General features: G+C 27.2%; 3 protein-coding genes across 5 annotated transcripts; 2 read left to right on the forward strand and 1 right to left on the reverse strand.

Annotated features, from left to right (window-relative positions):
- Positions 1 to 1,401: 1,401 nt before the first annotated feature.
- On the reverse strand, positions 1,402 to 3,438 carry LOC113552701 (replication factor C subunit 2-like). The gene is made up of 7 exons (XM_026955548.1): positions 3,050 to 3,438; positions 2,858 to 2,969; positions 2,553 to 2,761; positions 2,281 to 2,476; positions 1,994 to 2,203; positions 1,806 to 1,919; positions 1,402 to 1,530 (listed from the first exon to the last, which is right to left on the reverse strand). Exons 1-7 carry the CDS (start codon positions 3,187 to 3,189, stop codon positions 1,423 to 1,425), a joined length of 1,089 nt encoding a protein of 362 aa, XP_026811349.1. The 5' UTR covers positions 3,190 to 3,438; the 3' UTR covers positions 1,402 to 1,422.
- Positions 3,439 to 4,452: 1,014 nt separating this feature from the next.
- Positions 4,453 to 8,405, forward strand: LOC113553326 (U11/U12 small nuclear ribonucleoprotein 48 kDa protein-like). Of its 2 annotated transcripts, none has more exons than XM_026956606.1 (7): positions 4,453 to 4,739; positions 5,115 to 5,263; positions 5,979 to 6,144; positions 6,476 to 6,535; positions 7,012 to 7,159; positions 7,233 to 7,368; positions 7,425 to 8,405. In XM_026956606.1, exons 2-7 carry the CDS (start codon positions 5,126 to 5,128, stop codon positions 8,286 to 8,288), a joined length of 1,512 nt encoding a protein of 503 aa, XP_026812407.1. In that variant the 5' UTR covers positions 4,453 to 4,739; positions 5,115 to 5,125; the 3' UTR covers positions 8,289 to 8,405. The 2 variants fall into 2 exon arrangements, with proteins under 2 accessions (XP_026812407.1, XP_026812406.1); XM_026956605.1 differs by having other exon boundaries at positions 5,100 to 5,263; positions 7,425 to 8,404.
- A 7,083-nt stretch (positions 8,406 to 15,488) lies between these two features.
- LOC113553268 (low choriolytic enzyme-like) lies at positions 15,489 to 27,787 on the forward strand. Of its 2 annotated transcripts, XM_026956508.1 has the most exons (6): positions 15,489 to 15,666; positions 15,729 to 15,897; positions 21,912 to 22,043; positions 23,084 to 23,431; positions 25,587 to 25,720; positions 27,534 to 27,787. In XM_026956508.1, exons 2-6 carry the CDS (start codon positions 15,744 to 15,746, stop codon positions 27,681 to 27,683), a joined length of 918 nt encoding a protein of 305 aa, XP_026812309.1. In that variant the 5' UTR covers positions 15,489 to 15,666; positions 15,729 to 15,743; the 3' UTR covers positions 27,684 to 27,787. The 2 variants fall into 2 exon arrangements, with proteins under 2 accessions (XP_026812309.1, XP_026812308.1); XM_026956507.1 differs by having other exon boundaries at positions 15,489 to 15,897.
- The last annotated feature ends 148 nt before the right edge of the window (positions 27,788 to 27,935 follow it).

Raw genomic sequence — 27,935 nt, forward strand, 5'->3', positions numbered from 1 at the left:
TTAAGGAGTCTTAGTTGATTACTACTGGGATTTCTGATTTATTGCAATTGGGTATTATAATACGTGGACATTAAGAGCTCATAAGGAAACTCCCGGAACTCCTATCGGCAATCGTAATGCTATCTCAAAGTACTCCCTGTGCTGTAAGGGAACTGAATAACTTGAAATGAACTGTTAAATAAACAATAATAAAAGACAATTGTTTTTTTTTATACATGGATACCTACCAATATACCATAGAGATTAGAGATAATTTACTAGCCTTAGTAGATAAATTGAATTTATACATTTAAAAAGGGTGGGTAATAAGTGGGTTGCTCTGCTGTATAGTATAGATATGGGGAGTAGGTCAATATAGTCTATAATGGGTGTGTTAAATTTGAATGCAACAACAGTATCATTGTATACGAAAACGATTCTGAACGGAGATGATTTGTCAATCTAGGATAATTAGTAAGATATATTATATTATTACCTATATTTAAATTGTAATATATTGTTATTTTACTCATTTTGTAAAAAAATAAATTTTATATGCTCAAAAAATTTTTCCTATATTGACGTTGGAGTTTTTTTTTTACAGTTATTTGGAGAACCTTGTGTTGGGTTTCCGTTCAAAATCTCAAAAATAAAGGTTCTTAGTATGTGTTCAGTCTCAAAAATTATAAATATATATCTGTTCTGACAATACAGATATACATAATTATATATATTTGGACAACTACAGATAATTTTAGTGATATGCAATAAGTTGTTTTATTGTTTATCAATTATTAGGTAACATAAAAATTAAATTACGTTGTTAGAAATTATAAATTAATATTTGAGATCACTATTCTAACTAATTTAATTAGTTTTAAATTTGCTGTAAACTTTCTAATTTTTAGTTAGTAGTATGAGCTGCATTCCAGACTAATTGTATCTCTTATAAAGAAGTTATAAACCTTTTTTTGTTCTCTAAAAAGCATCTAGAAAAAATATATATATCAAGATGTGTTAGCATTTTTGAGTTTTAAGGAATTGAATTCTAATACATTGTGAGAGTTAATTGTGTGTTTATAAAAGTTATCTTCTGTTGAATTGTGATATGTGCTTACATCATATCTTTCAACTTTTCAAACTTTTAATACTATTATGCTAAAAATTAGCATTTCATGTATATAAATAATGATTTAATTTAAAAAAACAATTTAATATTTACATTGATACTGAAATAATAATTAAAAAAATATCACACAACATAATATATAGTAGTTTTTGAAACACAATGTATTTTTATAAATCATACTTTCAAATATTATGAATGATTCAATAAATAATTTTTAATTACATTGTCTATTATAATGTTATACTGAAAGAATAATCTAGAAAATTAATATGAGGAAAATAATAAAACTCATGTTATCACAAATCTTAAATTTATTAATTTTCTGTTATGGCAGCTACTGTGCACAACTTAGCTAATAATCCTGATAATTGAAGTAGTGAGTTCATTCCTTCAACAATCCTTATGTGAACCATTCCAATCTCCTGAAATATATATTTTATAATTATTAGAAGACAAAAATAAATTTATCAACATAATACATAACCAGTACTTAAATAGCATTTAAATTAATTTAAATTCTTGTACATAATTGTAAGGATAATTTACTATTTTAAATAGAGCAATTGAAGAATAACACAAACTTTAGTGTCAGTGTTGTCTTTAAACTACTCAATCGCAATAAATGATATAAATAATTACTAAATGGTTTTATCTATTACAAGTTAAAACGTGACCAATGTATAATAAACCTTCTTACCTGTATAAATTTTAATTTCAGAGATTCCTTAATTTCCAAATGTTTAGAAACTCTAAATATGTTTGTAATAATGTCTTCAGGGGCATAACCTAGTTTCGATAAATGGGCCATTATCTGTAAAAAAAATAAATAATATCTAATTAATTAAGAATCTTTGTTTTGTAACAATTAAATAATGTTTTTCTTACTTTGTACGCCTTAGAGATATTTTGATCAGCACATTCCAATAACATTTCTTTAACAAGTAGGGGATGTGGCTCATCACAAACTTTGAATACATTTGCACTATTGACGTGTCTAAAACCATTCCAAGTGGATTGTAAATTGTTCAACGCTTGTCGCATGTCACCTTGAGCAGTAAATACAACAGCTTCTAAACCGTCAGCACTGAATGATACCTGTAAGCAGATATCTATATAAATATACCAACTTATGATTAAAATAATAATATTAAGCTTAATGCCTAATACATTACCTCTTCGTGTTTGCAGACTTTAAGAATCTGTGCCATAACTTCTTGATCAGAAAGCTTTCCATATCGCAACATGGCACAACGTGATTGAATTGCTTCAATAATTTTGTCACTATTGTTACAAGCTAGTGCAAATCTTGTTGTATTACTCCATAATTCCATAGTACGCCTAAGTGCTTGTTGAGCTCCATCAGTCATACTAAAAATGGATAATATTATGATATTAATGAAGGTACTTAATAGATAAACAATAATTTCACCAAGTATTTAGTTACCTATCGGCCTCGTCCAAAATAATTATTTTATGTCTACCAGGAGGCAATGTAACTTTTTGCTGGGCAAACATTTTGATTTTATTTCGTACTGTTTCAATACCACGGTCACTGGACGCGTTTAATTCTAATACAGCTTCTTTAAATGCACTACCTAGAAGTATTCTAGCCAGAGCCAATATAGTTGTTGTTTTACCAACACCAGGAGGACCCTACAAAACATATTTCAAAATTAATACGATTTGCCACTACAGTTGGAACACATTAAAATAAGAAAATAAAATATATTAAGTGTTCTAAAAACTTACAGCAATAATTATGTTTGGTACATTTCCACACAAAGAAAACTTTTCCAGTCTCAAGACTGTTTCTTCATTTCCCACAATATCAGTAAATGATTTTGGACGATATTTTTCAATCCTAGATATAATATATAAATAATAAAAATTATGTCAAGCACAGATAGATACTAGGTTTGTCGGTAAGTATTATGTACTTACCATGGCATATTTAAGTCACTTTTAATAGTTGTTTGAGGAGTCACGGTGGTTAATCCGTCAGTTATGCTGGTCGAAGATCCTTCCATAGGATCTACTACGGCCGTGGTTAAGGTACTTTCTTCTGGGTTATCGACTTCCATTTCAAAATTACGGTTTAAACAACAAATATATACAAACGACTCTGAGAACTACAATTTAATATTATACGACGTGTATTTTACAAACAAATTACAGTTTAATACAAATTTTTACATAAAAACTAATTCATGGTATGAGTTAAATTATTCAAACTTGAAAAAATTATTTCTGAAGTATAACATCTTATGCAGCGTTTCGGTAATCAGCATATTATTATGGACTGTTGTTGTGGGCCGGCTTATATATATATGTAATATTTTGGGTTTTTGACATAATTTGTTTAAAAAGGCGGGAAAGATAACAATATCAACAATATTTTTTTGTTTAAAAAAATAATTTAGATTATATAATCTCGACTAAGCAAAAAATTCAAAAATGTGGCGCACACTTTTTGAAAGAAAACATAATAAACACGTTTATATACATAATAAACCATACACGTCTATAAAATATACCTTTCATTTGTTACATTGTAACATTTTGTTATGCGGATGTAAAGCATGTAACTTTAAAATATTGAAATAAGAATTTGATTATGAAAATAAATATATAAAATTGTTTTAATGGTTTGATGATACATTGGACATAGCCTAAGATCTAAGTGATAATCATTAGATGGCGGTGATACTCCAATGGTGTCCATAAAAAATTTATCAGTTATTGTTTCTTGGTGTTAGTCGGACCTATGATGAAAAATCTGAACCTATCAAATGACCAAAATACATAGTTCAGTGCTTCATGCTTCACTTAAGTAAAAAATTGTATAGATGGCAGTTCATTATATCCTATTTTTTTTTTTATATAGTTACTTTATGAATAAAATAAATGTAGTACCACTAGTATAATAAATTAGGCTTAGGCAGGTACATAATAATGTAATATAGGTAATAAAAAAAAAAATAATTCAATAGTTAATAAAAAACATTGATAGGTATATTATTTTATTAAAAGTATATGCAAATGTACACTGTATTGTCTATATTACTTTTTACTACAATAAAAAAGTATTATGATCATTATTCATTAATTCATTATGTATTTAGTTGGTAGTTTGGCACGGGGTTTATTTCCCTAGATTCTTCGCTGAGACGTCATATTATTATGTGTGTGCATAGACCTTATCAGGTCTACGTGTGTGTGTATACTTGTCGCATATTTATTCTAATAACTGCATTCTCCCTGGGGAATTCATGAGTGATAACTCAAATAAATTTGCAGCGAGTATATTCACGCATGCGTAGATAACGTATTTCCATGAGAGACTCGCTTACATAATATGAAGTGTTTCAAATTGTTTACATAGGCTATGGTTCCATCAATACTCAAAAGTTTATGGTCTAAGAATACTATCGTCTACCGTGTTGGCGTGTTCTAGCTAATATATTTGATCTATTTTATGGTTCTAGCTCTCAAATCTCAATCATGTCTAATGCATTTTTCTGTGATTATAATTATTTAGTTGGTGATTTTTATGTTTTATTTAGTAGTGAAGTGATAAGTTAGTGTCACGATTACGATCACGAAGTTAGTCTATACTCTATCTTAAACCAAGGTTAGTATTAATTTACCTTTATACTTTGATTAGTAGTTACAATAATGTAGTGTACAGTAATGTTACAAGTTACAACAATAAATAATAATACAATTTTGTGCTGGGTGACAAACTGACGAATTTATGTATTTGACAAATTAAATACTTAAGTTATACTAATATTATTAATTTGTTAAGAAATTATGTGATTGTCTTTTATAAATTAAAAAAATAAAATCTTAAGTATTCTGTTCGGGCACCTACTTGTAAATTGTGATAAATATAACAATCGGTTACTTAACTTATAGAAGTACCAGAAATACACCTTTATAATATAATTATCTTATACTTATAATGCAAATATTGTTTGATTATAATTAGGTGTTAAATTGTTAGGGCAAGTGAAAATGAATTTATCAACAGAAGAATTACTTAGCAGAAAAGACATGTTGAAACAATTTGAAAACTATATTGATAATACAAAAAACACACTTAAGTGTTTAGTCGAAAAAGTTGGATGGACATTGGATGAGACACCAATCAAAGTAAATATTTAATTTTTCACTTATCACTGATCTCTAACTGTAATGAATAGTTATTGCTGATTATAATATTGTGTGGAATTTGTTTGAAAAGTAAATTAAAAAGTTCCAACAATCGTATGGCCTATTTTGAAGTTGTTTTTTTTTATACTTAGTGAGTAATTAACATTTGTGTTGGTACTCAAAGATCAAAAGTTTATATTAGTAAAAGATTATTTTAGATAAGTGTTTCCTAAACTTTCCCTCTAATTTAGAGATAGGAAAAATACTTTTAGATCCCAAAACATAAATAATAATAAGATTATTGTTTTATTTTATTATATCCATAGGGATATCTACAGTGATTTTGAGCCTTTTATTTATATTTATGATTTGTACTTTTCTATTACATCTAGCTGTTTATCATAATAAGTTTTTTCATGCAAATTTAAAATATTTTAAAATCTTGCACATATTTTATAAAATATTACATTTTATTTAAGTACCCAACAGCAGTTTTAATAAGGAACCCTTGCTCAATAATTTCAATTTTATAACCTCAATTATAAAATGTCAGGCACACCAGGTACTCTTCTAATCATAATTATTATATCTACATGTGTTTTCTTTGTTTTAAAAATGTACAAAATAGTAAATTTTACATTCAAAATAATTCATTTTACTCTGTCATACATTTTTATGCACTTGCTTTATTTATAATTGTTTAATTTGCTTTTAGGATAATTTTGTGAAGTGTCCATTAAATAGTGAACACAGAATGTTGCCATCTAAACTCGAAAGTCATTGTCAAAAGTGTTTATTGAAAAAAAATGGATATGATTCATCTCATTCATTTTATCCTTCTTATAATTTATCAACACCTTCGGACCGGACTGTGACAATTGGTATATTTATTGATGTATAATGTATATACATATATTTTAATACTTAATGATTACATTAATTAATACCATTATTAATTTACGACTTAAGAATTAATATTGTACTTTTTATGATACATTTTTAAATTTTTGTATTTTTTACCGCTTACATACTTGAAATATAAAAAAATACTTCTTTTTTTGGCATGGTTGCATAGCCATTGATGTACTGATGAATTCAATAATATTATCTTTATGATTCAAAAGATTGATTATTTTATAATTTATTTAATTATTTTTGTTTTTTATTTTTGTTATACTTAATAAAAAAATTTCTTTTCATAACCTGTTACAGATGAAATTACTCAAATGCGTATTTTGGAAACTGCCTACAATGAATCAAATTCAACTTTAAGTTAGTAAAAATAGAAGTTTAATTAATATTATTTATTGAGTACATCAATAAAATAATTTTTATAACAGCTAATGAATCTTTTTCAGATATGATTAAAGAATGTTTGGTACAAGATATTTTACAATATTTCATTATACATTACAAAAAAAAACATTTATATCCTTTTTAACTATTCTATTTGATAATAATAATTATTATAGTGTTTTGTTATTACTCCAACTATGAATAATTGTACCTACTAATTTCAACAGTTTTTCAAACATTTGTTCTTTTATTAAAATTTGACAAAATAAAATTGGATTTATATCTTGCTTGGAGAAAATTATTATACTTTCTTTTATAATTGAGGTAAATAAACCTCTTCTAAGGAATCTTTATTTATTAGCTATTTTTCATTCATGTTTTATTTTTGCTGTAAACATTATCTATATTTCTACTACAAAATTATTTAAAAAAGTGTTTTATTTTTATTTTAGATATAAACCTTAAGCCTAGAGAAGTTTCCCAAAGTATTGAACGCTATGCTTGTGATTTTACTCCTGATGAGAGAAGGGCATTATATGATAGTGCTGTAAAACACACCAGACCGCCTAATTACAAGGATGTCAAAAATGATTTTACAGGGTAATTTTTGAATAAAATATATTAATTATTTTCGAACATTTTTTAAATAAGTTATTATTTATATTGACTTTAGTGTGGATGTTTTCAATAAAAGCGATGATAAACCTAAAACCGAACTTGAGCTTTTGCAAGAGCAAAGAGACTTAAAACGTAGAAGAGCTGCTTATCGAGGAAAACGAGTTCATACAGATAGAAAATCTTATGTAGAAGTTAGTTAAATGCTTCCAAGTTATTAGTATTATAACTAATTATTTTGATTATTTAGGTTTTAAGAGAAGTAGTTGAAGGATTAACAAATAGTTTTTCTCATTCAGAAGATAAATTAGTGGGCATTCAAACTTCAAATACTGTTACAGAGACTAAACCAAATGCCCGTTTTATGTACAAATATGAAGGTAATAGAAATTATAGTGGTAATCCATACATTCGTTGGCTTGATATTAAGACAGAGGAATCTAAATTATTAAAGTATTGTCAAAAGAAGAGTGAGAGTTCATATCAAGATGTTTCTACATCTAAAATTCATTGTAAAGATAAAACTGGTTTTAAAAGATCAAGAAAAAGTAGATCTAAATCGAAATCAAGAAAAAGTAGATCCAAATCAAGAGAAAACCCATCAATTGGTGAATTAAAATTAAAAAGATCTTGGAGATCTAGGTCTCGCTCATTATGTAAAGAAACCAAGTATAAGAGACCTAAAATCCGTTCTAAATCCAAAGAAAGTATTTATATAGAAAATAAACATAAAAGATCTAGAAAACATAAAACTCGATCGAAATCTAAAGAAAGTGAGTCTAGAAGGATTAGAAGTCGATCGTTATCTATAGAAAGTACACATAAAAGATTTAAAAAGCATAAAACAAGGTCTAAGTCAAAAGAACCTGAAAACGTTAAATGTTCTGGGAGCCTTGCTAGTTATAATAATTTAGTTAGTGAAAAAGAGTCCACACTACTATTTAAATCAAGTAATACTCATAAAAAGAAAAAAAAGCATAAAAGTAAGAAAAATAGTTCTAAAAGTCCTAGAAGATCTCATAAGAATAAAAAAAATGTTATTGACGTTTGTGAAAACATTAATGACGAAATATCAAATGATAATGACATTATCCACCCCATCTATAAGTCATAAATTTTTACATATTTTACTAACATTAAGCATTTTTTGTTGAAAGTTAAGTCAATAATTTATTATGATTTAATGATTACAATAAAAAAAAAAAAAACTGTTATTTATATTTAATAAAAACGTATCTTTTCAAAAATTGCAATTTCACTTTACAATTTTGAATTATAAAAACCTTTTGAACTTAAAAATTCATAAATTTTTAACTGAATAATTAATTATTTAAATGTTGAACTGTATTAGTATAGTATATTATATTCTCTTATAAATGAAAGCCGTAATAGTATAATGCAAATATATGTTGTATACAACTTCTATTCTTGGTTTTTCTTTGTTTCAAATACACAAACTGGTTGTACAATTTTAATAAAATTGTTTTTGTATTCATTATGCAATAGTTTAATTTTTTTCTTCGTAGGAGCATTCAGATATCAATATATTATATTTGATAATGTATAATGTGACTGAAAGATATTAGTTTATTTCCAGAACTAAAATTCTATATTGTATATGATAAATTTAACTATGATAAAGGCATATTTTACATAACTATGCAATTACAATGGACCATTAATATTATATGTAAAGTAATCTTAAGAGAAAAACAATATGAATCTAAATAATTGCAACTTTTTATATTATTTACAATTTATGAAATATATTTGTAAATATTCTATTTCATAGGTTTGCTAATGTAGATTTTAAAGGTGTATCGTGTTAAAATATGTTCTTTTAATAAACTAATTTATTACAAGAAAACATAAGTAAGTACACAGTATAATCTTTTTTTTTATGTTATTTATGCTAAGTGAGCACATCTATAGTGATAACTTGGGCTGTGAATTTGTAGGAGAGTGCATTTTTGGGTGGTTGTGAAAGTAGCTTTGTAAGTATATAATTTGAATTATGTAACAACAAATTCATTTATGAAACTTATTTTGCATTGTTTGACATTTTTAATTTTTTGGTCATTTTTTTTGTCATATTTTCCTTTTTTAGCACATTTTTAAAATTAAATTCCATTAATTAACGTCTTTGAAAACCTTTAAAATTAAAAAAAAAATGTTTTAGGCAAATAGCATTATTAAAGAATCAATGAATTTCAAAATCAAAATCAAAATTCATATAAATCAACTTTTTAATACATTTTTATGTATATAATATACTAACATCAATATAAAAATTTAATTAAAAACCATTGTGCATTTAGTTCTATAATATTTGAAATTTTTAAAGCGTTTTTGTTAGGGTTTTTAGTGCATTAAATTCACAGCCCTAGATATAACATAAATTAAAAATTTGTTTCATGTTTTAAAACAAAAGATAATAGTAATGTTCTATAAGTAACAGTTAATTTATTTGATCTTATTGACAACCAGTTGAACAATTGGCCTTTTATGTTTAAATACTTTGAAATATTAACTTTATTAAGAAATATTTTTAGTATTGATAGAAATCAACATTGACGAAAGATAAAATGTTCTCTGGCAGTAGAAAATATTTATTTTTGACTATACAATTTGTTTTATACGGCGACTAAAAAAAAATAATTCATATTGTATTATCGAACTTTTCAGTGAATTTAACTACGATGGTAATTTGTTGTCTAGGGCTGAAACATAGAAAAAAGATAATGGACTGGAGAGGATATTATATTGAAATTGTTTACATACTAAAATGATGATAACACGGCGTTCTAGGTAGGCAATTTAGCTATACTGCCGTCGTGGGTCCATTTTCCCGGTATCTCATTATTCGTTATAAAAATGAATGTGCGTTTGGAAGTAAGATGACAATTGGAAATACCTATTAAAATATACTAAATTTAATTATATTCTATACTAAATTGCATTTTGTATAGGTAACTGAGAATTAACTAAGTGCCAATAAGATAATTTACTTGTGTTACTTAGGCAACCCAAACGTGTTTTATTTGCAGTTATACCAATTATACCAAGGTTGATTTTATTATGATGCTTTATTTTTGTGGATGAATACACGTTAAGTTGTTTATAAAATTTTTGGATTTTCAAAAATGGTGTAAGTTTTGGATACTACATTTTATCTAATTTGTCCTTTGGGGAGGTTAAACTTCTTAATACTTACTTTCGTAATCGGGAAAAACAAAAAAAATTAAAGAAAAACGGGAATTTTTAAGAAAATCCAATAATCGATTTTGTTTTTTTGGTATAACTCAAAAATGAATATCCCTAGACACTTGAAATTTTTGCTTAATATTTATATTACTGTTTTTTATTTACGATAATTTTTTCGAAATATTTCGACTATTTTCGAGGTATCTATTTATATGTATAAGAAATGTTTAAGTTTTATAGTTTGTTTTTATAAATGTCGATTAAAAAATTATTAATTGAATCAAAATTTTTTTAAATTTAGTACAAAATCCCACAAAAGTTATTCTTCTATCTGTATTATAATATTAAAAATACATCATACTACATAGGTACAGTTTAAAAAAAAAATACATTTGAAGTCCCAATTTGGATGAAATTAGTTATTTAAATGATAATTTATAATGATATGTTAATTATTTTATCATAATTTAAAAATATTCGGCGGAGCTTAAACTTTTATTTATTTTATTATGCATTTTAATACTTATATAAACAATAACATTTTTAATTTATTTCATAAATCTGTTTTTATTGTTTTACGGTATCTAAAGAAAGATTTTACTAAATGTTGTGTTTTACAAATTGATATACTACGGTATAAATATACATATTATTGACTATTGTATTATAATTAAATACAAATAATATAATAAATTACGAAGAATTTTACTCTAGTTTAATAAAAAAAAAAAAAAGACTTGAATTTAACAGATTTATTACAGTGGTTTCTCTCGACATCGAACCGTCGTGATACTACTCGATATTTATTATACAGTAGAACAGTAGATTTGCAGGTGTTTTTGTTGGGTATAAACAATTTAAATTCACACAATAAGACTTGTAAGTATTGTAAGTACATGCAATACGAATAAACGATTAAACGAAAAACAAAGTATTTTTTTGTACATAAAAAAGGTATTTTATATTATATTATAACATTCTTATTATATAATATAAGAAAAGCAATCTTCATAATAATAAACAACAGGTTTAAATTAACCAAAGACAATAACAAAAATACTTAAAAACTACTTTAACATGATAGATGGACGAGAAAGTGGGAACGAGAACCGATGGCGTTCGTGAGAATCGAACAATATTGTGACCACTGGTCATCTATATATTCTGCACGTTACTGCGCAGGTCCTAGGCGGTGGAGTGCAGTGTTGGACATATATGGTAGCAATCGGCCGTGGGTAATCTGCCGACGGTTTGTTGGGGGCTAAAATTTGGTGTCCAATAAGTCGTTTCGCCCGGGTTAGGCTAGGTTAGGTCGAATTTGAATGGCCCGCCGCCGATGATGTACACCGATCGTAGCAAGACGTTTTGCTACACCGCAATGTCGCGGATGCCACTACTTGACCGAATCTGCGCTACTGCTGCCGCCACCCGCTGTTACCGGTGAGTCGTATCAACTTGACCATAGCCGGTTAGGTATAGTTGTCCTCAGTGGCTTAGAGCAGTGCTTCTCAAACATTTTTGCCATGTCCTACTAAATTTAATGTAAAACTGTTTAGTCCCTTGTAACAGGAAACTGTTAAATCATAATCATTAATTATTTACTAAAATTACAATTTCAACGCCCACCAGTCATATAGCCACGGCCTTCAGTTTGAGAAGCCCTGGTTTAGAGTGTTTATATTTAACAGCAATTAATATTTTGTTCATTATAATGGCATTATGCCACACTATACATTATGTTATATGTATACGAATATAATATTTATAAAAATAATTTGGAAGTTAGCGGACCGTTAAAAAATTAATTTTTTCAAGGAAAATATTTATAGAGTATTATTTTAAGTACAGTATACCATTTGAAAGATTACTTAAATGTATAGTAAAATATATTAATATTATAAGGCTAAATACGTTATCGCATTTACTAATTGTGATAATGTGATGGGAAAGTTAAATGAGTTTTAAAAAATGATAATGAAAAACAGTTTACTGATTCGCTTGACCAGACTTGGGTTGGACTGATAATAATATATACGACATAGGTCATCTGGATAATTTTTGTTTGCAGATAGGTTATTTCGTTTCCACACCCGCGTGTACTTATCATATTCACATTTTTTTGTAATTTTCAGATAGGTAGTTGAAAATAAAAATGGCGCTAAAAATAAAAACTCATCGATGCTCAGACTGTCTGTTTCCTTACAATTGTCGCACCACTATTACGTTTTAAATAATTTAATCATTATTATTAACATTTATCAACGGTTGGCGTGTTCAAAAAATATAAACTACCTGTAAAGTGTTTAAAAATATTTAATAATTACCTATATATATTTGTTTTATACCTAAAGACTTAGTCTAGTGATTTCAAAACTTATACGACCACGGGACCCTTGAGATAGTTTGTGTTTCGGGGAACCCCCCTTTTTTAAATAATATAAAATAATTTTCTCAATTATCACATACCTCTGGCTGAACCATAAGGTTCCACGGGACACATTTTGGGAAACGCTGACTTTGTCAATCCCATAAATCATAAGATTTGGTGAGATCAGCCTGTAGACTTCATAATATACCAATAATAGACCTATACAGTAATATTCAATTGTGCTCGTTTGGACTTTAATACATTTTTATGATGGTTGCGTAAATCGTAAGTATAGTATTATTATCATTCAAAATTCAATATTCATTTTTACGCCTTGATAATAACAAATAAGTCAACCAGTATAATAATTTATTAACAACTTACTATTAATAAACAATTTAGAGAATAAAGAGCTATATATTAAATACATCGTATTATTATTTCATCTTAATAAAATAGAATAATGTAAGCACGAACGTTCGGGATTGGCAACTGTGAAATGTAACCACTGGCCGCGTATAGTTTTTATTACATTATTTTAATATGAAACACACTCGTATTTTTTATGGACGCGTCTTATATATATCATACAGTATATAATAATTATATATGGTATATTAACTGTCTTTATTTGACCGATATCCAGTTACAGAAACTGCAACGGCATTAAATATAGGTATGTTTTTTTTTTTTAATGTTTAAAGAGAAAAATCTCAATGAAAAAAAAAACCAAAAAATTTATTTCACCACTTTTTTGATTTTTCTTGAATTACCGTAATAATATGTATTTTTACATTGTAGTGCAATATAAACCAATATATGCAGGATACGGGTGTTCTTATCAATTGTGTTGGTATAGGTGTATAAAGTAATGTATAATATTATACATTAGAGACGACCGCGACGACAATTCTACGCGCGATTTTCAACGTGCCACTTGTACCGTGTATGTATACACAGAGTGCTTCAAGTAATTGACTACACTCATTTTCTGAGTCAAATTTGGGTTTTAAATAAATCATTTTTGTATATTTTAAACTGATTTTAAGTATTTATGCCACATTTTGACAGCCTTAAAATTGAAATGTTAAATGTCCGATGTGAACCATGATTTTAAATGGTACCTTTCTATTGGCCACGTTTTAGCTCTTATTTACTTACACTATCCGTCAAACTTTAAATGCTTATTAATAATAATAAAAATGTATTTAATATTATATATTTATAAGTATTCAAATTGAAATTTGTATAGAAAAATGTTCTACTCCTAATTACGTGAGTAATTGAAATTGACAATGTAGGCGTATTATCATTTCAATAAAAAGTAGTAAAACGTAAAATAAAAAAATACCATACGATTTGACTAGGAAGTTTGTTAGTAATTTAATAGGATCACTAAATAATATAATACATTTTAATAAATTGAAAAGTGAAACAAAGAAAGATAGTCAACCGCGAAACGTGTTAATCGTTGTGCACTGCACTTAATTATTGTGTTTTATTGATATTATACATACAGCTGACATTATTGTGTAGTAAAAAATAAATAACACCCAAGGGGATGTCTATGTACATAATGGTTAACCACACACATGTTTATATATATACAGAGTAATTCACTTAGCATGTTCAGCCCCCATTTCTTACTTTAATAATGAATTTATTCGATTCTGATTTTTGAAATTCTAATACTTAAAGATTAGGAGTGCCATGTAAAGAGATTATTTCCTCAATGAAAAATAATTTTTTTCTAGTAAATTATTGTTTAGATATGACTTTTAAAAATATTGATGCATCCAAAATGAAATTCAAATGAGTAGTTTTTAAGTTCTTTCATTTATGTATAGGTGCTAAGAATAATAGGTCCGTGATAATGGGTTAAGAAGATATGGAGACAATATGATCTGTAATCATTTTCGAGCATACAGTAAATACTGTATTATCCAATAATATAAGTATAGATAATAATCATTTTTTTTTTGTAAAATCAATTTTAAGGACTATTTATTACCTATCCTTAGTTTTATACACATTTTGATAAATTAGTCATAACATTTCAAAAAAGTAGTTAAATTAACAATTTATTGACAAAAATAATTGCTCTCATTTAAAAAAATGAAGTTTGTATCGCCACAAGACACTTATTTGATGGTATAAACAATTGAAACAATTGAAAATACGGCATTTCGTTAAGTTTATTTACAAATTCCAAAAATTGGAATTTGAATAAATCTATTATTAAAGAAAAAAATGGGGGGCGCTTGGTGAATCATCCTGTATATTTTATATATTATACATAATTTATTCAACTAGCGTAGGGTGATGCTCCTCCTTGTCGACGACGGCGAAACGGACAAATGAATAATGAGTCTTATTAGCGCGTGTCGTCGAGTTTGCACGTATATACTTATTTATATAATATTATAATATATAATGTAGGTATATCGGCGCGGAATAAAATACAATCGAATAATGTATGGGAAAAAACAAGACGAAACGGAAATAGGGAGAAATTATTAGATAATTCGCCCACGCTCATATAGTTAGTGTAAAACACACGGGTAAGTGCGCGCGCGTGTACACACGGCCGTATAATATTATACGCCGAGAAAATCAAAAACCGATTATATTGTTGTTATTATAAAACGCGCGTGCGGTATACTTTTTGCGCCCGATACCTGTCCCGCGCCTAAGTATATAAGGACTTGGGGCCTGATTTTTAAGGCGCTTGTTGACCAGCACTCGTACGCGCAACTCTCGCTGTGCTGTCGTATAATTTATTATATTATTATAACCGTGTAATTTTTATATTATTATTTACGGCGAGCGAGTTGAAGTCTGCGTAGTCCTGAGCCCGCGTCAAACACACTACGGGCTCGATATAATAATCCCGAAATATATACGAATACGATTGACATCGGTAATAATAACAAATACGATTCAATCGATATCTGGTCAGTACAAAATATTTTTGCAACACAGAAAACCGTCGCGGAGATGACGGGTGGCGTGCTTTATTATATATACGTGTGCGCGGTCGCGAGGATTTTGTCGTGTTCCGCGGCCGGTTTGCAGGACGGACAGCATTTCCTCAGCACGCTCTTGGAGAGGTTCAAAGAAGGATCGAAACCGCCTTCTCATTTCACCCCGGGTAAGACGACATTAGAGTTTAGACTACGTGATATACTGATATATTATATTGTTGCTATCATCATATTACACTCCCCCATCAGTCGAGATGCTTGGCGACGAAATAAATAAAATGTCTTGCTGTTGTATAAGTACAATATAAAATTAGTTTCTCCGTAAAAATGAAGATCCAACGTTATTATAAGTGTTTACTCACACCTAACCTAACCTAACCTATACAGGTTTAAATTACGTTTATTGTAATTTGAAAATTAGTGGGCGCACCATGATATTATTTTTACAACTGTGATACGCGTGAATTTAGGACATTTGCCTTTCACGTTAAATAATATTATTTTTTAACGTCATACGTTTTCGCTTTTAAAGTGTTTTTTTATTGAACCATTTAAATATAATATTTTACATCGATAAATATATAAAATATAAGAAAAACTGAAGTAAAAATATTCTATATTGCTATTTAATAGAAATAAGACAATACGAAATAACAATTTATTATCACATAAATCCGGCGGAATTAAAGAACGTTGGATGTTGAGGGACAAATAAAAGGGATGTCATTTAAAACTATAATAATAATGTAGATAAGCAATGATATCGAAGGGGAAGTAAGACAGAGTTGGATAGAAGAGGAGAAAACTAGACACTAGCGTTTTTAATAATTATTATAATGTCTATAAGATATGGTAGAGACAAATATTACTAAACAAACATAGCAAATATATAAATGCAATTTTTACATAAATTCGTTAAAATTAAGCAAGTACTTCGAGTAGTTTAAATAAAAATAGTTTAAAAGTAGGAAAAAGTTTACATGCACAAAATTACAATAACCGAATTTGTGGTAATTAATACAACATGTTCACATTTAATTTTTTTTTATGTGTGTGAGGCACTATTTCGTTATGATTGAGTGTCCAGAGTGTCCTAAGTTTCAAACATTTTAAATATTAAAGATGTCATTTTCAAAAGGTAGTACATTAAATGTGTCATTTTGAATTTCCATAATAATCTTTACATCGAAAAATAATAGACAGAAAATGTTTTTGACACGATTAAAGAAAATACATTTTGTACAATGTGCTGTAAATTTAATTCAGAATAAACAATACTAAAGATTTTTTTATTTTTATCACTTTTTAGTTTAACTATTATTAGATACAAATAAAATTTATTCTAAGACATTTTAATCGTATTTTGGGTAAAATAAAAAAAATTGGAATTATTTAAATTATTTTTATATTGAAATTCTTTTTTTTTAAGTTTTAAGCCACTGCACATATATTTCAAATGACTTCCATTTAGTACTATAAAATGGTCTCAAAAATATTTGGTCTATCTAAAACCACTTAAGAAATACAGGTGAATTCTACAGAAAAAAAATTTACATATTAAAATGATTATTTAATATTTATATTATGTAGAACTGATATTATAACTGTAATTTAGACTTTAAGAAGGAATAAAAGTTCTAGCTATTATTTTGAAAGGCTTAGAATAACGTAAGAACTTTGCTATAATAATAACAGATGGAAGTGGACATTATTTATTATTTTGTATTTATTAAAAGATAAAAACAAAATTCATTTTTATCTTAATCATATTATTGCATATGCCGAGGTTCACAGACGTCCATTAGAGTTTAATAGTTCCTTAAATATTTAACAGATTCTCTCACACATCAAATAGTGACTCATGAATTCATGATTGGTCCATTAAATTTTAACGAGTCGTTAAATTTATGAAATGTTTGTGCAACAACATGGTACCATTAAGTCTAACCTAAAATCTACTTAGTTTGTTAGCTTTTAGCCATATAATATTTAAACGGCTTTGGATACATTAATTTGTTACTTATCTGAAAAATATAATGAAATAAAGATATCATTTATTATTAAAATCAACAAAAAAAATCATAGAGGGGTATACGTTTTCAAATAATTTCGTTATTAATTTATAATAGTTTTATTACAAAAATATTTTAGTTTTTAAATCATTAAAAAAAAAAAATTCGATTTGTGTATATTATATTGTGATACTTATAAAAGTTATAATATAAATAATGCATATATTCCAGTGTTGAAGAGGTCAATTTCCGTTTTCTGTGGTATTGAATAGAATAAAAATGTGTCAATTACACCTCGTAAAATATTCATTTGATTTATTTCATCAATTTCCGTTAACATATTTTATATTTACCAATAAAGATTCGTTTGTTATATTTTTGTGATCGAGTATAATAATTTTATTCAAAAATTATATTATTTATAATAATGTATAAGAATGGTTTGAATTTGAAATTCCACTTGTTTTTGAAATATTTTATTTAAATTATGAAAAATATTGGTTTTTATATGCGTACCCTGATATAGATGGTTATTATTGATTACATATACTAAACATGGAAATGAATGATTTATTAGCGTTAATAACTATGTTTCAGAAATTTCATTGTTGCGGGTAACTGATAACTGATAAGTTTATAACTTTATCAGTAGTTAATTATCACTTATATTAATTGGGTCCTTATTTTTCGTTAATGTGCTTTTGGAGTGAAATGACATTGTGAAGGTTTGTAATTTGTATAAATGCATTGCACTATTGTAGTCAGCCTAGGATAGGCAAAGCTTACTGAGTTTTTGAATTATATGAGCGTATGAAATTTAATTTTTAACGAAATCGCGTAAAGTAACAATATATTACAATTTAAATATAGGTAATAATATCCAACTAATTATCATTAACTGACAAATTATCTCTGTTTAGAATCGTTTTTAATGTTTGATTACATTTACAGCTTCTGTACAGTTTATAATAATTCCATTTAATTAAATTTTATACTAATGTTTGTTCTAATTTATCATTATTATAAAAAATTAAATAATGACCAGACAACTAATAGCTAGCTCATAATTTGAGCAGCCAACCGAGATTATACAACCTAACCTAACTGAAATTTTCTCGATAGCTCGTCGTCCCAATCCAGGCCTGTTTGCAGTATCGAGTAGTATCAAGTAACGGAAAAATGTTAATATTTTATGATTCAATTATATCAACTATTAATTAACAAAAATTGAAATGTATTATGATGTTATGAGTTATGCTTATAAGTTAAATTTTATATCGCATGTGTATATTGCAACCTTGTTTAATATAATAAACATATACTTTAAACAATTTTCTCTCGCTCTTCCAAGTATAATATTATTAAAATACTAGAGGTAAAATTATTATTATTTTTTTTATTTATCATTTAAATTAAATATTTTAAGAGTATGAATTCCATGCAATTGTAAAACTCCACTTACCATAAGTTATTGTTATGTCTTGATAATAATTGTCTTTCGTTGTTATTGATAATTATATCGGGTATATCTACATCCTACGAGTAGTTATTTGCATTTGTCTCCATAGACACAATTGAGGCATAATTTAGGTGAACAAAACACCGAATTAATTAATCGTGTATTGTGTAAATATGTTCAAAAGCTATATTTTACGAGACTTGTTAGGGTTGATGATTTTCCCCAGACACATTTGTACATTCAGAAAGTCAGAAAAACAGGATCCATTGTCGTGCTTAATTTGTTCTCGGGAAGTCAAAGTATGAAAACATCACATGTAATGGTATATATGATATACATATTTTATTTTTGTGTATGTATAGAGAGGCCCTACCAAGTGCCAACTGCAGACGGAACTGTCATTTGAACATTACTTTTACATGGCTGCGATCGCAAATATCTAGATTTAATAGAAGCCGTTTTAAACATGGTGTATGCATAGTAATGACTGTTTGAGAGTACTCTCCTAAATCGAACATTATAATAAATGATAGATGGGCTACCACGTCGCACCCAGATATATCATATTATAGCAATCCAATATATTTTGAAATGCATACACAATACATAATATATTATGGATTAAAACTACATTTCGAAAAAAAAAACATTTTATTTAAAAGCTGGACTTTAAGTAATACCTATATGTCTTATATATTATGGTTATTGCATTAAATAGAGACTATTTTTTTCTGATACTTTTATTCTATATGATATTGATAAAGCATATATATATACTAGTACACCAAGAATAAAATAATATAATAGACGATATTTTTTAGATTTTTGTTTTTATTCTATAACTAATTACTTAATATAAACTTCATCACCATTACGTAATAATATTTTTATTTTCGGTTCTACACAACCAAGTTTTGAATAATTACACATAATATGATGGTTACGAGTTATGATTTATGAGTATACGCGTATTTCGATTTTTCACGATTCGCTAGGTACACCATTGAAATACATATATTATATTTAGTTATTTACGACGTTTTCAAAAAGCTTATGTAGTAGGACATTGAATTAACATTTCCTTGTACTATAGTCCGTTCTATGATAGTTATTAGTTCGTAATAGGCCGTGTTTATTTAATTTGAACGCAGTTTGCAGTGGCGCAACTTGATAATAAGGGGCCTATGTAAAAATTTACAGACCGGGGCTCTTACCTAATAGTAAAAATGAAAAACAGCCATACCTTATTAAAACTTTGAAAAATATTGTTTTTTCACATGTCATAGTATTAATTAATTAATTTTTTTTTTTTATATAAAATCAAACAAAAATTAACTCTTCTTGTTTTTACGGCAGCAAAATCATTAACGATTTTATTTGTATCCAATTCATTATTATTAGATAGTAATACGAAAATTCTATAGATAGATAGTTTTTGTCTTATTATCGTCAGACACATAGGTAATATTATCACGAGTCATGACTTACACAGTACACACACCAACATAATTATCATGTATAATAATTAATAGTAAAAGAAGTTTCAAATTTTCAATTATAGTGTATACTTTGTAACTCTTTACTCGCATTTCGGACTTATACTGTATTACGATACACTTAATTGCTTTCTCACATAAGTATTCGTAATTTGAATTATTCTTTAATTTAAAAGTGTAAAGACATAATTATTTATTATATTAAAACAAATATTATAATATGTGTTTATATTATAAATTATAGTATAGGAATATCGTACATGAGTTTTTTAATTTAGGGGCCCTCAAAACCGGGGGCGTTACTAATTGCGCCACTGGCAGTTTGGATATAATAAAATAATAGACACGGTTTTGTTATATATATACGTGTAGGTACCTATGTGTTGAAAAGAAATAGCAGATGTTATGCTCACTGCGGTTATATTAGCTCTTCAAACGTATAAAAGACCTGTACAAATGGCAAATATAACAGATCTGTAGATCGAGAAAATAAAAAAACACATATATATATATATATATATACATCAATAGTGGGTTTATCGTTCAATATTAGTTCACTGACTACATGTTAGTAAACAAAATTGTATATTTATATAAAAAGTACAGTATGAGTTTTATCATCAAATCGTGTGAAAACTGTAGGAAATTTGAACGTTTCTTTCATTGCTTTTAATAATAACATATAAATTACGCCATATAGGTCGCGGGGCTCAATGAAAAAATATTTAAAAAAAGTTTGTTATCGAAGACAGTTGTAGGTATAGTATAAGACAATAGTAAACTATTCCGACTATCACGATTGACAGATAATAGTAAATTTCTAGAATACAATAATATAATAGCAATTTGCATTACTCGATTATTTGTTACACGATCGATCGATAATGGTAAAATTAATTTTTATTAAGGTCGACTTTTATATTCATAGAAAGATTGACCAGTCGATCGCGATCCGACTTTTGGTGACCCTTGTCTTATAGATTGTTATGAAACAATACATTAGGTAAGTATTGTGTGAAAGTGAAACGATTGTTATTGATGCTATAGTGTTTGCATAAAAATGATGTACTTTTGAACGCTTAACCGAACTATTATAATATAACCAATCTTACCATCCGTAACCCATTAACCCATCATGTGTGTTAAATGTAGTTTAAAATAGAATAACAATATTTAGTAGGTTGTGTATACATTCGTTTTATTTATGTTAACAGATATGTATCCAGAATTGAGTTCGCGGTTATACCAAGGAGACATAATACTGCCAGTTTCAAGGAATGCTATCATGTCAGATTACTATAAATGGCCCAAGGCAATAATTCCTTATACAATACATTATAATTTTAGTAAGTAAATTGAATTATAAATAAAAAACAAATAAAACTTGACAATAAATTGTATTCTGCACGTAGTTGATGCCCAAAATCGGTTTATCGATGAAACAAAAATACGATTACTATTATAAAATATATATTTTTCGTACTGAGCGTGTGCTTTTAGTTTTTTTCTCTTCTGGTTTATATAAGTAAATATAAATTACTTTAAAAGCTTTTAGGTTTTAGTAAAAACGATGCCTTGAATAACCCCATTGTAATGCGCCACCCGTCTCTTGCATTTAACGTTTACTTCGCATTTAATATTTATAGTATTAAAGCTTAATTTTTAAAACGTAATTATATACTTTACTGCGTTTGCCGAGGACTTCGATTATTATAATAAGATTACGTATACTAGATATGTACATAATATTTATAATATATAGTATTTAATCAAACTACTCGCTGAGTGTATTCGTCTTCGTTAAAATTAACATATTTTAAGTAAAGTTTTTAAAAGTATTTGTGTACTGATTAGAGTCATATAATCATAACATTAATAGTTTCTAGCATTTTTCGACTTATATAAAAATTTTAGAAAGACACTGTAATATTTATCTAAGAGTACCTATAAACATTTTAAAGATCGAATTATTTCTACTAAGTGTTTGTTCAATATATGTATATATGTACCTTTCAAAAGAAGTGACAGATCTAAGTTGAGTGTGCGCGAGGACCTAACTCCAGTCCTAATATTATAGATGTAAATTGTATACAGGGTGTATATATTAACGTGATTGATCGCCGCGCCGAGTGGAAATCCTATCTGAAAGTCTGACACTTGAATAGGTGGGAAAAAGTTGTAAGGGATCGTAAAAAATTGGTATTGATTGATGTGTTTATGTGAATTAACTTATTGTTATCGATAAATCGATTGGTGTCTCCCCATCACACGCCAACTTTATTCTACTGTAGATTTGGTCCAAACGGTATAAATTGTCGACGGTCCAGGGTTTATTTTTAAAACTGTTTTCTTCACGATTTGTTTGTGTGTTCCATCGCTAATGCAGCACAAGACGAACGATCCAAGATCCGCATGGCAATGGACACGATTGAGTCGAAGACGTGCCTGAAGTTTGTCGACAAGAACGGCGGGAACGCGACGCAGCTGCTGAAGGACGTCGGGCACTCGGGATACGTGCATATCGGCCGTGAGCGGAACAAGGGCTGTAACGCCATGATCGGCTACCACCGGGAAATGAGTGGTCCGCACAGCATGAACTTAGAGGCGCCGTCGTGCATCTCCTACCAAGGAACGGTGCAACACGAACTCCTGCATGTGGCAGGACTGCTCCACGAACAGGCTCGCGCTGACCGTGACAATGCAGTGATCATTTATTGGGAAAACATTGACAAGAGTATTTATTTAAAAATATTATTTCACAATAGATTATTATTTTTACGATATTTCCATAAGGGTTTTTTAAAAATCAAAAAAGTCATAAATGTTTTATGATATATCAACTACTAAGCTCATAGGTGTGTGCAGTGTACACAAGTATGGAGTTAGTTGGAAATTTTGAATTTTCCCAATGTAATCCAATCTATAAAACCTCAGAAACTTGAATTTGAATTTAAAATGTATTATATATACATACGATTCTATATTTTACTATTATATATCTTCTGAAAATATGTCTTACCTACCTATAAATCATCATTTTTATTATCAACCTTATTTTAAACACCACTTCCTCATTTTTGATAATTCTTTAGCAAATATCTGGCTTTGAACACGTTCAAGTTGTTGGTTTCGTAATCCACTTGACAGAGGCTGCTGGGTGTCAAAAACTGCACACATACATGACACATATATAGGTATACGATAATTTCAAAGAGTACGTATAATGGTATCTGAGGTACAATTCTGTGTACCTATTATACATAGTTTATATTGTATTACACTACGATATATTTAATAGGTTCTGTGTAACTGTGTGTATATATTTTAAATTTATATATATAGGTATACGAGGAATGTGTAGTAATACAATGTGTAATACGATACCTCTGTAGGCTCGTAGCCAGGATTTTATTTCGATGGAAGGGGGACGGTCCATTTGAAAAATTATTGTTTGAACTTTTAGTATATAATATTACAAAACGAAAATATATGTTAGGGATGAGTTTCAGATGGTTTTGGGACCCATATCACTTTCTTAACTATAAAAGTTATATATATTACACCATTAAAAACAGTTTTAATTAGGAAAACAGTAATACTTGATTAATATATTATTATTATTATTATTATTATTATTATTTACTGTGGTATATTTTCAGACGATTCAATACTAATCTAATATTTAATTAAAATCCAATGTCCTATACAAAGATCCAGATTATACGTTAAGTTTTAATACATATACCTTATTAGTTATAACTAAACAAATTGTTCCCTTTATTTCATTTTTCACTTTCGAAAGTCTGCAAAGTCAGTCAATCAAGCTTTCAAATATATGTCGGTATGCAAACGTTTATCATAGTAAAAGTTGTAGGACGTTTCAAATATTATGTTGTATGTAGATAGGGTTTAATAATATCTATTTAATAAATTCAATATAGTACTTCGTCTGTACTTTGTTGGTAAATAATTTTGTACAAAACCTTTGAAGCTATACTCTTGAGACTCTGTCGTTATTTATAGAAATAATATCTACGTGTATTTACCTATATAAACAGTAAAGCAAATAATTACAATCTGTTATGAATACTTAGTTCTTGTAGTAAAATATTAATAATATGATATGACATTTTCAAAGTATTATTATAATTTTAGATTCTGAAGGGAGTGATGAATATATTGATTTTATCATTTATACTTTTTTTTTTAGTAACACGTTAAGTTGTCGATAAAATGCTATGATTTTAAAAAATGGGGGTGGTTTTGGACATCAAATTGAATTTTGTTTGTACTTTTGAGAGGTAAAATTTAAAAATTCTCAGCACTTATTTTTATAATCGAAAAAATAAACAAAAATTAAGGAAAAAGGAAATTCGTAAAATCAATTTTGTTTTTTGATGTAACACAAAAACGAAGAAGATACTTGACATTTTCTCCAAATGTTTATATTATTGTTTTTAATTTACGATAACATTTTAAAAATATTTTGACTATTTTTAAACTATTTATAGACATAAGAAACTTTCAATTTTTTAGTTTTTTTTAAAATTATAAATGCAATTAATATTTTCGGAAAAATTATATCATCTTATTATAATATTAAAAGTAAAATAGTTGACATTGGTAGCTATATTAAATAAAAATATCACTTTGGGCTGATAGACCGTTACTGCTCAGAATCGTTTTTTGTATACAATGATACGAGATATCATTGAATTCAAATTTAACACACCTATAAATTATAATAGTGACTCACTTGACATTCAATGTACAGCAGAGAGATACCCACTTACTTAGCATTTTTTATAACTTATTTAATAAATGTTATTTTAAAAATACATACAACTAGTGGTATTTATCTATAGGATTTATCATTATTTTGTTTTCAGCATATTGGCCAGACTTTAACAAAGTGCCTGATAATGTTACAACTACTTTCGGTTTACCTTATGACTATACTAGTGTAATGCATTACCCACGTTATGCTTTTTCAAAAAATGGCAAGGAAACCATTGTAGCTAAGGTGAGTTATAAAATAAAAATATTTAGCTTAAATATGTATGAACAATATTCGATTTTATATTAGAATTTGATCAAAGAAAAAATTTACGATTATTACAAAATTTCACGTGACTAACTCTTAACTTACTAACTATATTATATTTAACTTTTTTAGCACTTAACACTTTATGATTGAGGTTGAAAATAATATAACTTATTAATAGGGTTTGCATACAATTTTAAATTTTAATAGAACGAATATATTTACTACAACATAATCAATTTACGGACAGGATACAATAACTGATTTAGCACTTATCTTGTGCCATCGTAATTTCGCTATTCCCCTGTGAAGCTATTGTGTTAAATTTAAATATTATATTGTATTTGAAAGCAATGACAAATCCATCTAATTTTAACCAAACTTGGTTAGCTATTGTGTTTGCATAATTTATATTATATATAATAATAATTATATGAATACGTTCTCATAATAGTGATAAACTATTTTTTTAAATTATAAATAGATATATATTAGAGATTAGAGATTATAGATTTTTCAAGGTTTTGAAATAAAAATTACATATTGTATTAACTATAAAAGTAGGAAAAAATACTTTTCAAACATTTTAAAATTCTGGTAGAGACTAAAATATTTTTGTAGATGTTAAACAAATATATTATAAAATTAAAGTTTCTACCCAGCGGGTATTATACGTATACCAGAATTTTCTAAAAGGTTATGTCGTGTTCTTTTCGTATTTTTCAGGGAAATAAATAGGAATTCCATAGTGGAATATGTATAACTGTTATAAAAATAAATATAAATTCAAAAACATATTTTATGTTATCGGTATTGTTACAAACAATAACTTCCATGATTGTAAACGTATTTAACTTAACACATATTCCAAGTTTTAAGTAAATATTTTTGACTGTTTTATATAAAGCTTTATTAATTTAAAATCTATTATCTAGTACCTACAATGTTTTTTTTAAATTATTCAATTTATTCAATTTGCTCAAATTACCTTAAAATTATAGATAGGTAACTTTATTTTATTAGCCGAGTAAACTGTATTTTAATATTATTTAATAAGCTCGGTAATTTTATAGAATTTGTATAACCAATGAATTTAAATAAAGGATTTTTCTTAGGGTGATATTTAATTCTAAAATTAAATTATCTAGCACTTAAATCAGATTGAATATAGCTAGCTGTCGTGTGTATTTACTGAATTGCGACAAAAGTTTATTTTCAGTAATTAAAAAAAAAAAATAAATAATAATTGTGTTGCTGCTCTCGGGAAATGTACCAAATGAACGTTATAATTAGATTTGAATTTAAGCCGATTTAACCATTTAACAAAGTTTAAAAAAAAAGCTAAAATGTTATAAGTAAATTTTTATTCGAGACTTATTTTTATATCTTCTTGTATTTATACGTATTATTTAGTTGTTATTATTAATTTTAAAATTTATGAAACTAAACATTTAATTTTATTAATATTGCTATAATTATTTACTATAGATTTTATTAGCCAACGACAAATAACATATTCCATTTTTATTTTCAATTCGCATAAGTCATATTTTAAAATGTAGTAACAACATATTCATCTATAATAAATGATATATGTATAATATATATTATCAAAAATATTACAGATAACATACTATATAGTATAACAAAAGATATTACGCGGGACAGAAATACTAGGCTTTTTACTGTATAGTAGCAGGCGGTGTTGTTGCTGTCGTTGAACTATGAAATATTTAATTTTATATGGTACCTATGAGTGAAATGTGTTATAGTAAATACTTTTTTTTCCAAGCATGAACCAAGTATGAGTTTGGGACAGAGAACCGGAGCTACGATCAATGACTTGCGAAAAGTCAACGCAATGTACAATTGTAATGGAGCAGCTACAACACCCTATACTAATTCAAGTGACTACCAAGGCGGCGCATATCGCATTTTTTAGTTCAAAAACGAATTATAATTATTGACACTTTGCATGTATTGTAACTTATTATTTTTTTTGCACAATGTTAAATAAAATAAGAAGTAATTTTAATTGTTTAAAATAGTACGTTTTTATTAATGTTATGATTATTATTAAAACGAAGTATAAAATGTAGTAAAATTCTAATACTCTAATTTGAATACATAGCTATCATTGTTCATTACAGTATGTAATTTCATTTAGATAAATGAGATACGATCAGTTTATAAT

The sequence above is a fragment of the Rhopalosiphum maidis genome, chromosome 2 (assembly GCF_003676215.2).
Source record: "Rhopalosiphum maidis isolate BTI-1 chromosome 2, ASM367621v3, whole genome shotgun sequence".
Classification (NCBI taxonomy): Eukaryota; Metazoa; Arthropoda; class Insecta; order Hemiptera; family Aphididae; genus Rhopalosiphum; species Rhopalosiphum maidis.

Bases quoted from the DNA above. Each gene is read 5' to 3' on its own strand.
- LOC113553268 (XM_026956507.1), top strand. From the start codon at position 15,744: ATGACGGGTGGCGTGCTTTATTATATATACGTGTGCGCGGTCGCGAGG. The intron at 22,044-23,083 runs GTAAGTAAATTG...TCGCTAATGCAG, and splicing joins TACAATACATTATAATTTTA to CACAAGACGAACGATCCAAG. The intron at 23,432-25,586 runs GTATTTATTTAA...TTTTGTTTTCAG, and splicing joins TTGGGAAAACATTGACAAGA to CATATTGGCCAGACTTTAAC.
- LOC113553326 (XM_026956606.1), top strand. From the start codon at position 5,126: ATGAATTTATCAACAGAAGAATTACTTAGCAGAAAAGACATGTTGAAA. The intron at 7,160-7,232 runs GTAATTTTTGAA...TATTGACTTTAG, and splicing joins GTCAAAAATGATTTTACAGG to TGTGGATGTTTTCAATAAAA. The intron at 7,369-7,424 runs GTTAGTTAAATG...TTGATTATTTAG, and splicing joins ATAGAAAATCTTATGTAGAA to GTTTTAAGAGAAGTAGTTGA.
- LOC113552701 (XM_026955548.1), bottom strand. From the start codon at position 3,189: ATGGAAGTCGATAACCCAGAAGAAAGTACCTTAACCACGGCCGTAGTA. The intron at 2,970-3,049 runs GTAAGTACATAA...TATTATATCTAG, and splicing joins AGTGACTTAAATATGCCATG to GATTGAAAAATATCGTCCAA. The intron at 1,920-1,993 runs GTAAGAAAAACA...TTTTTTTTACAG, and splicing joins ATATCTCTAAGGCGTACAAA to ATAATGGCCCATTTATCGAA.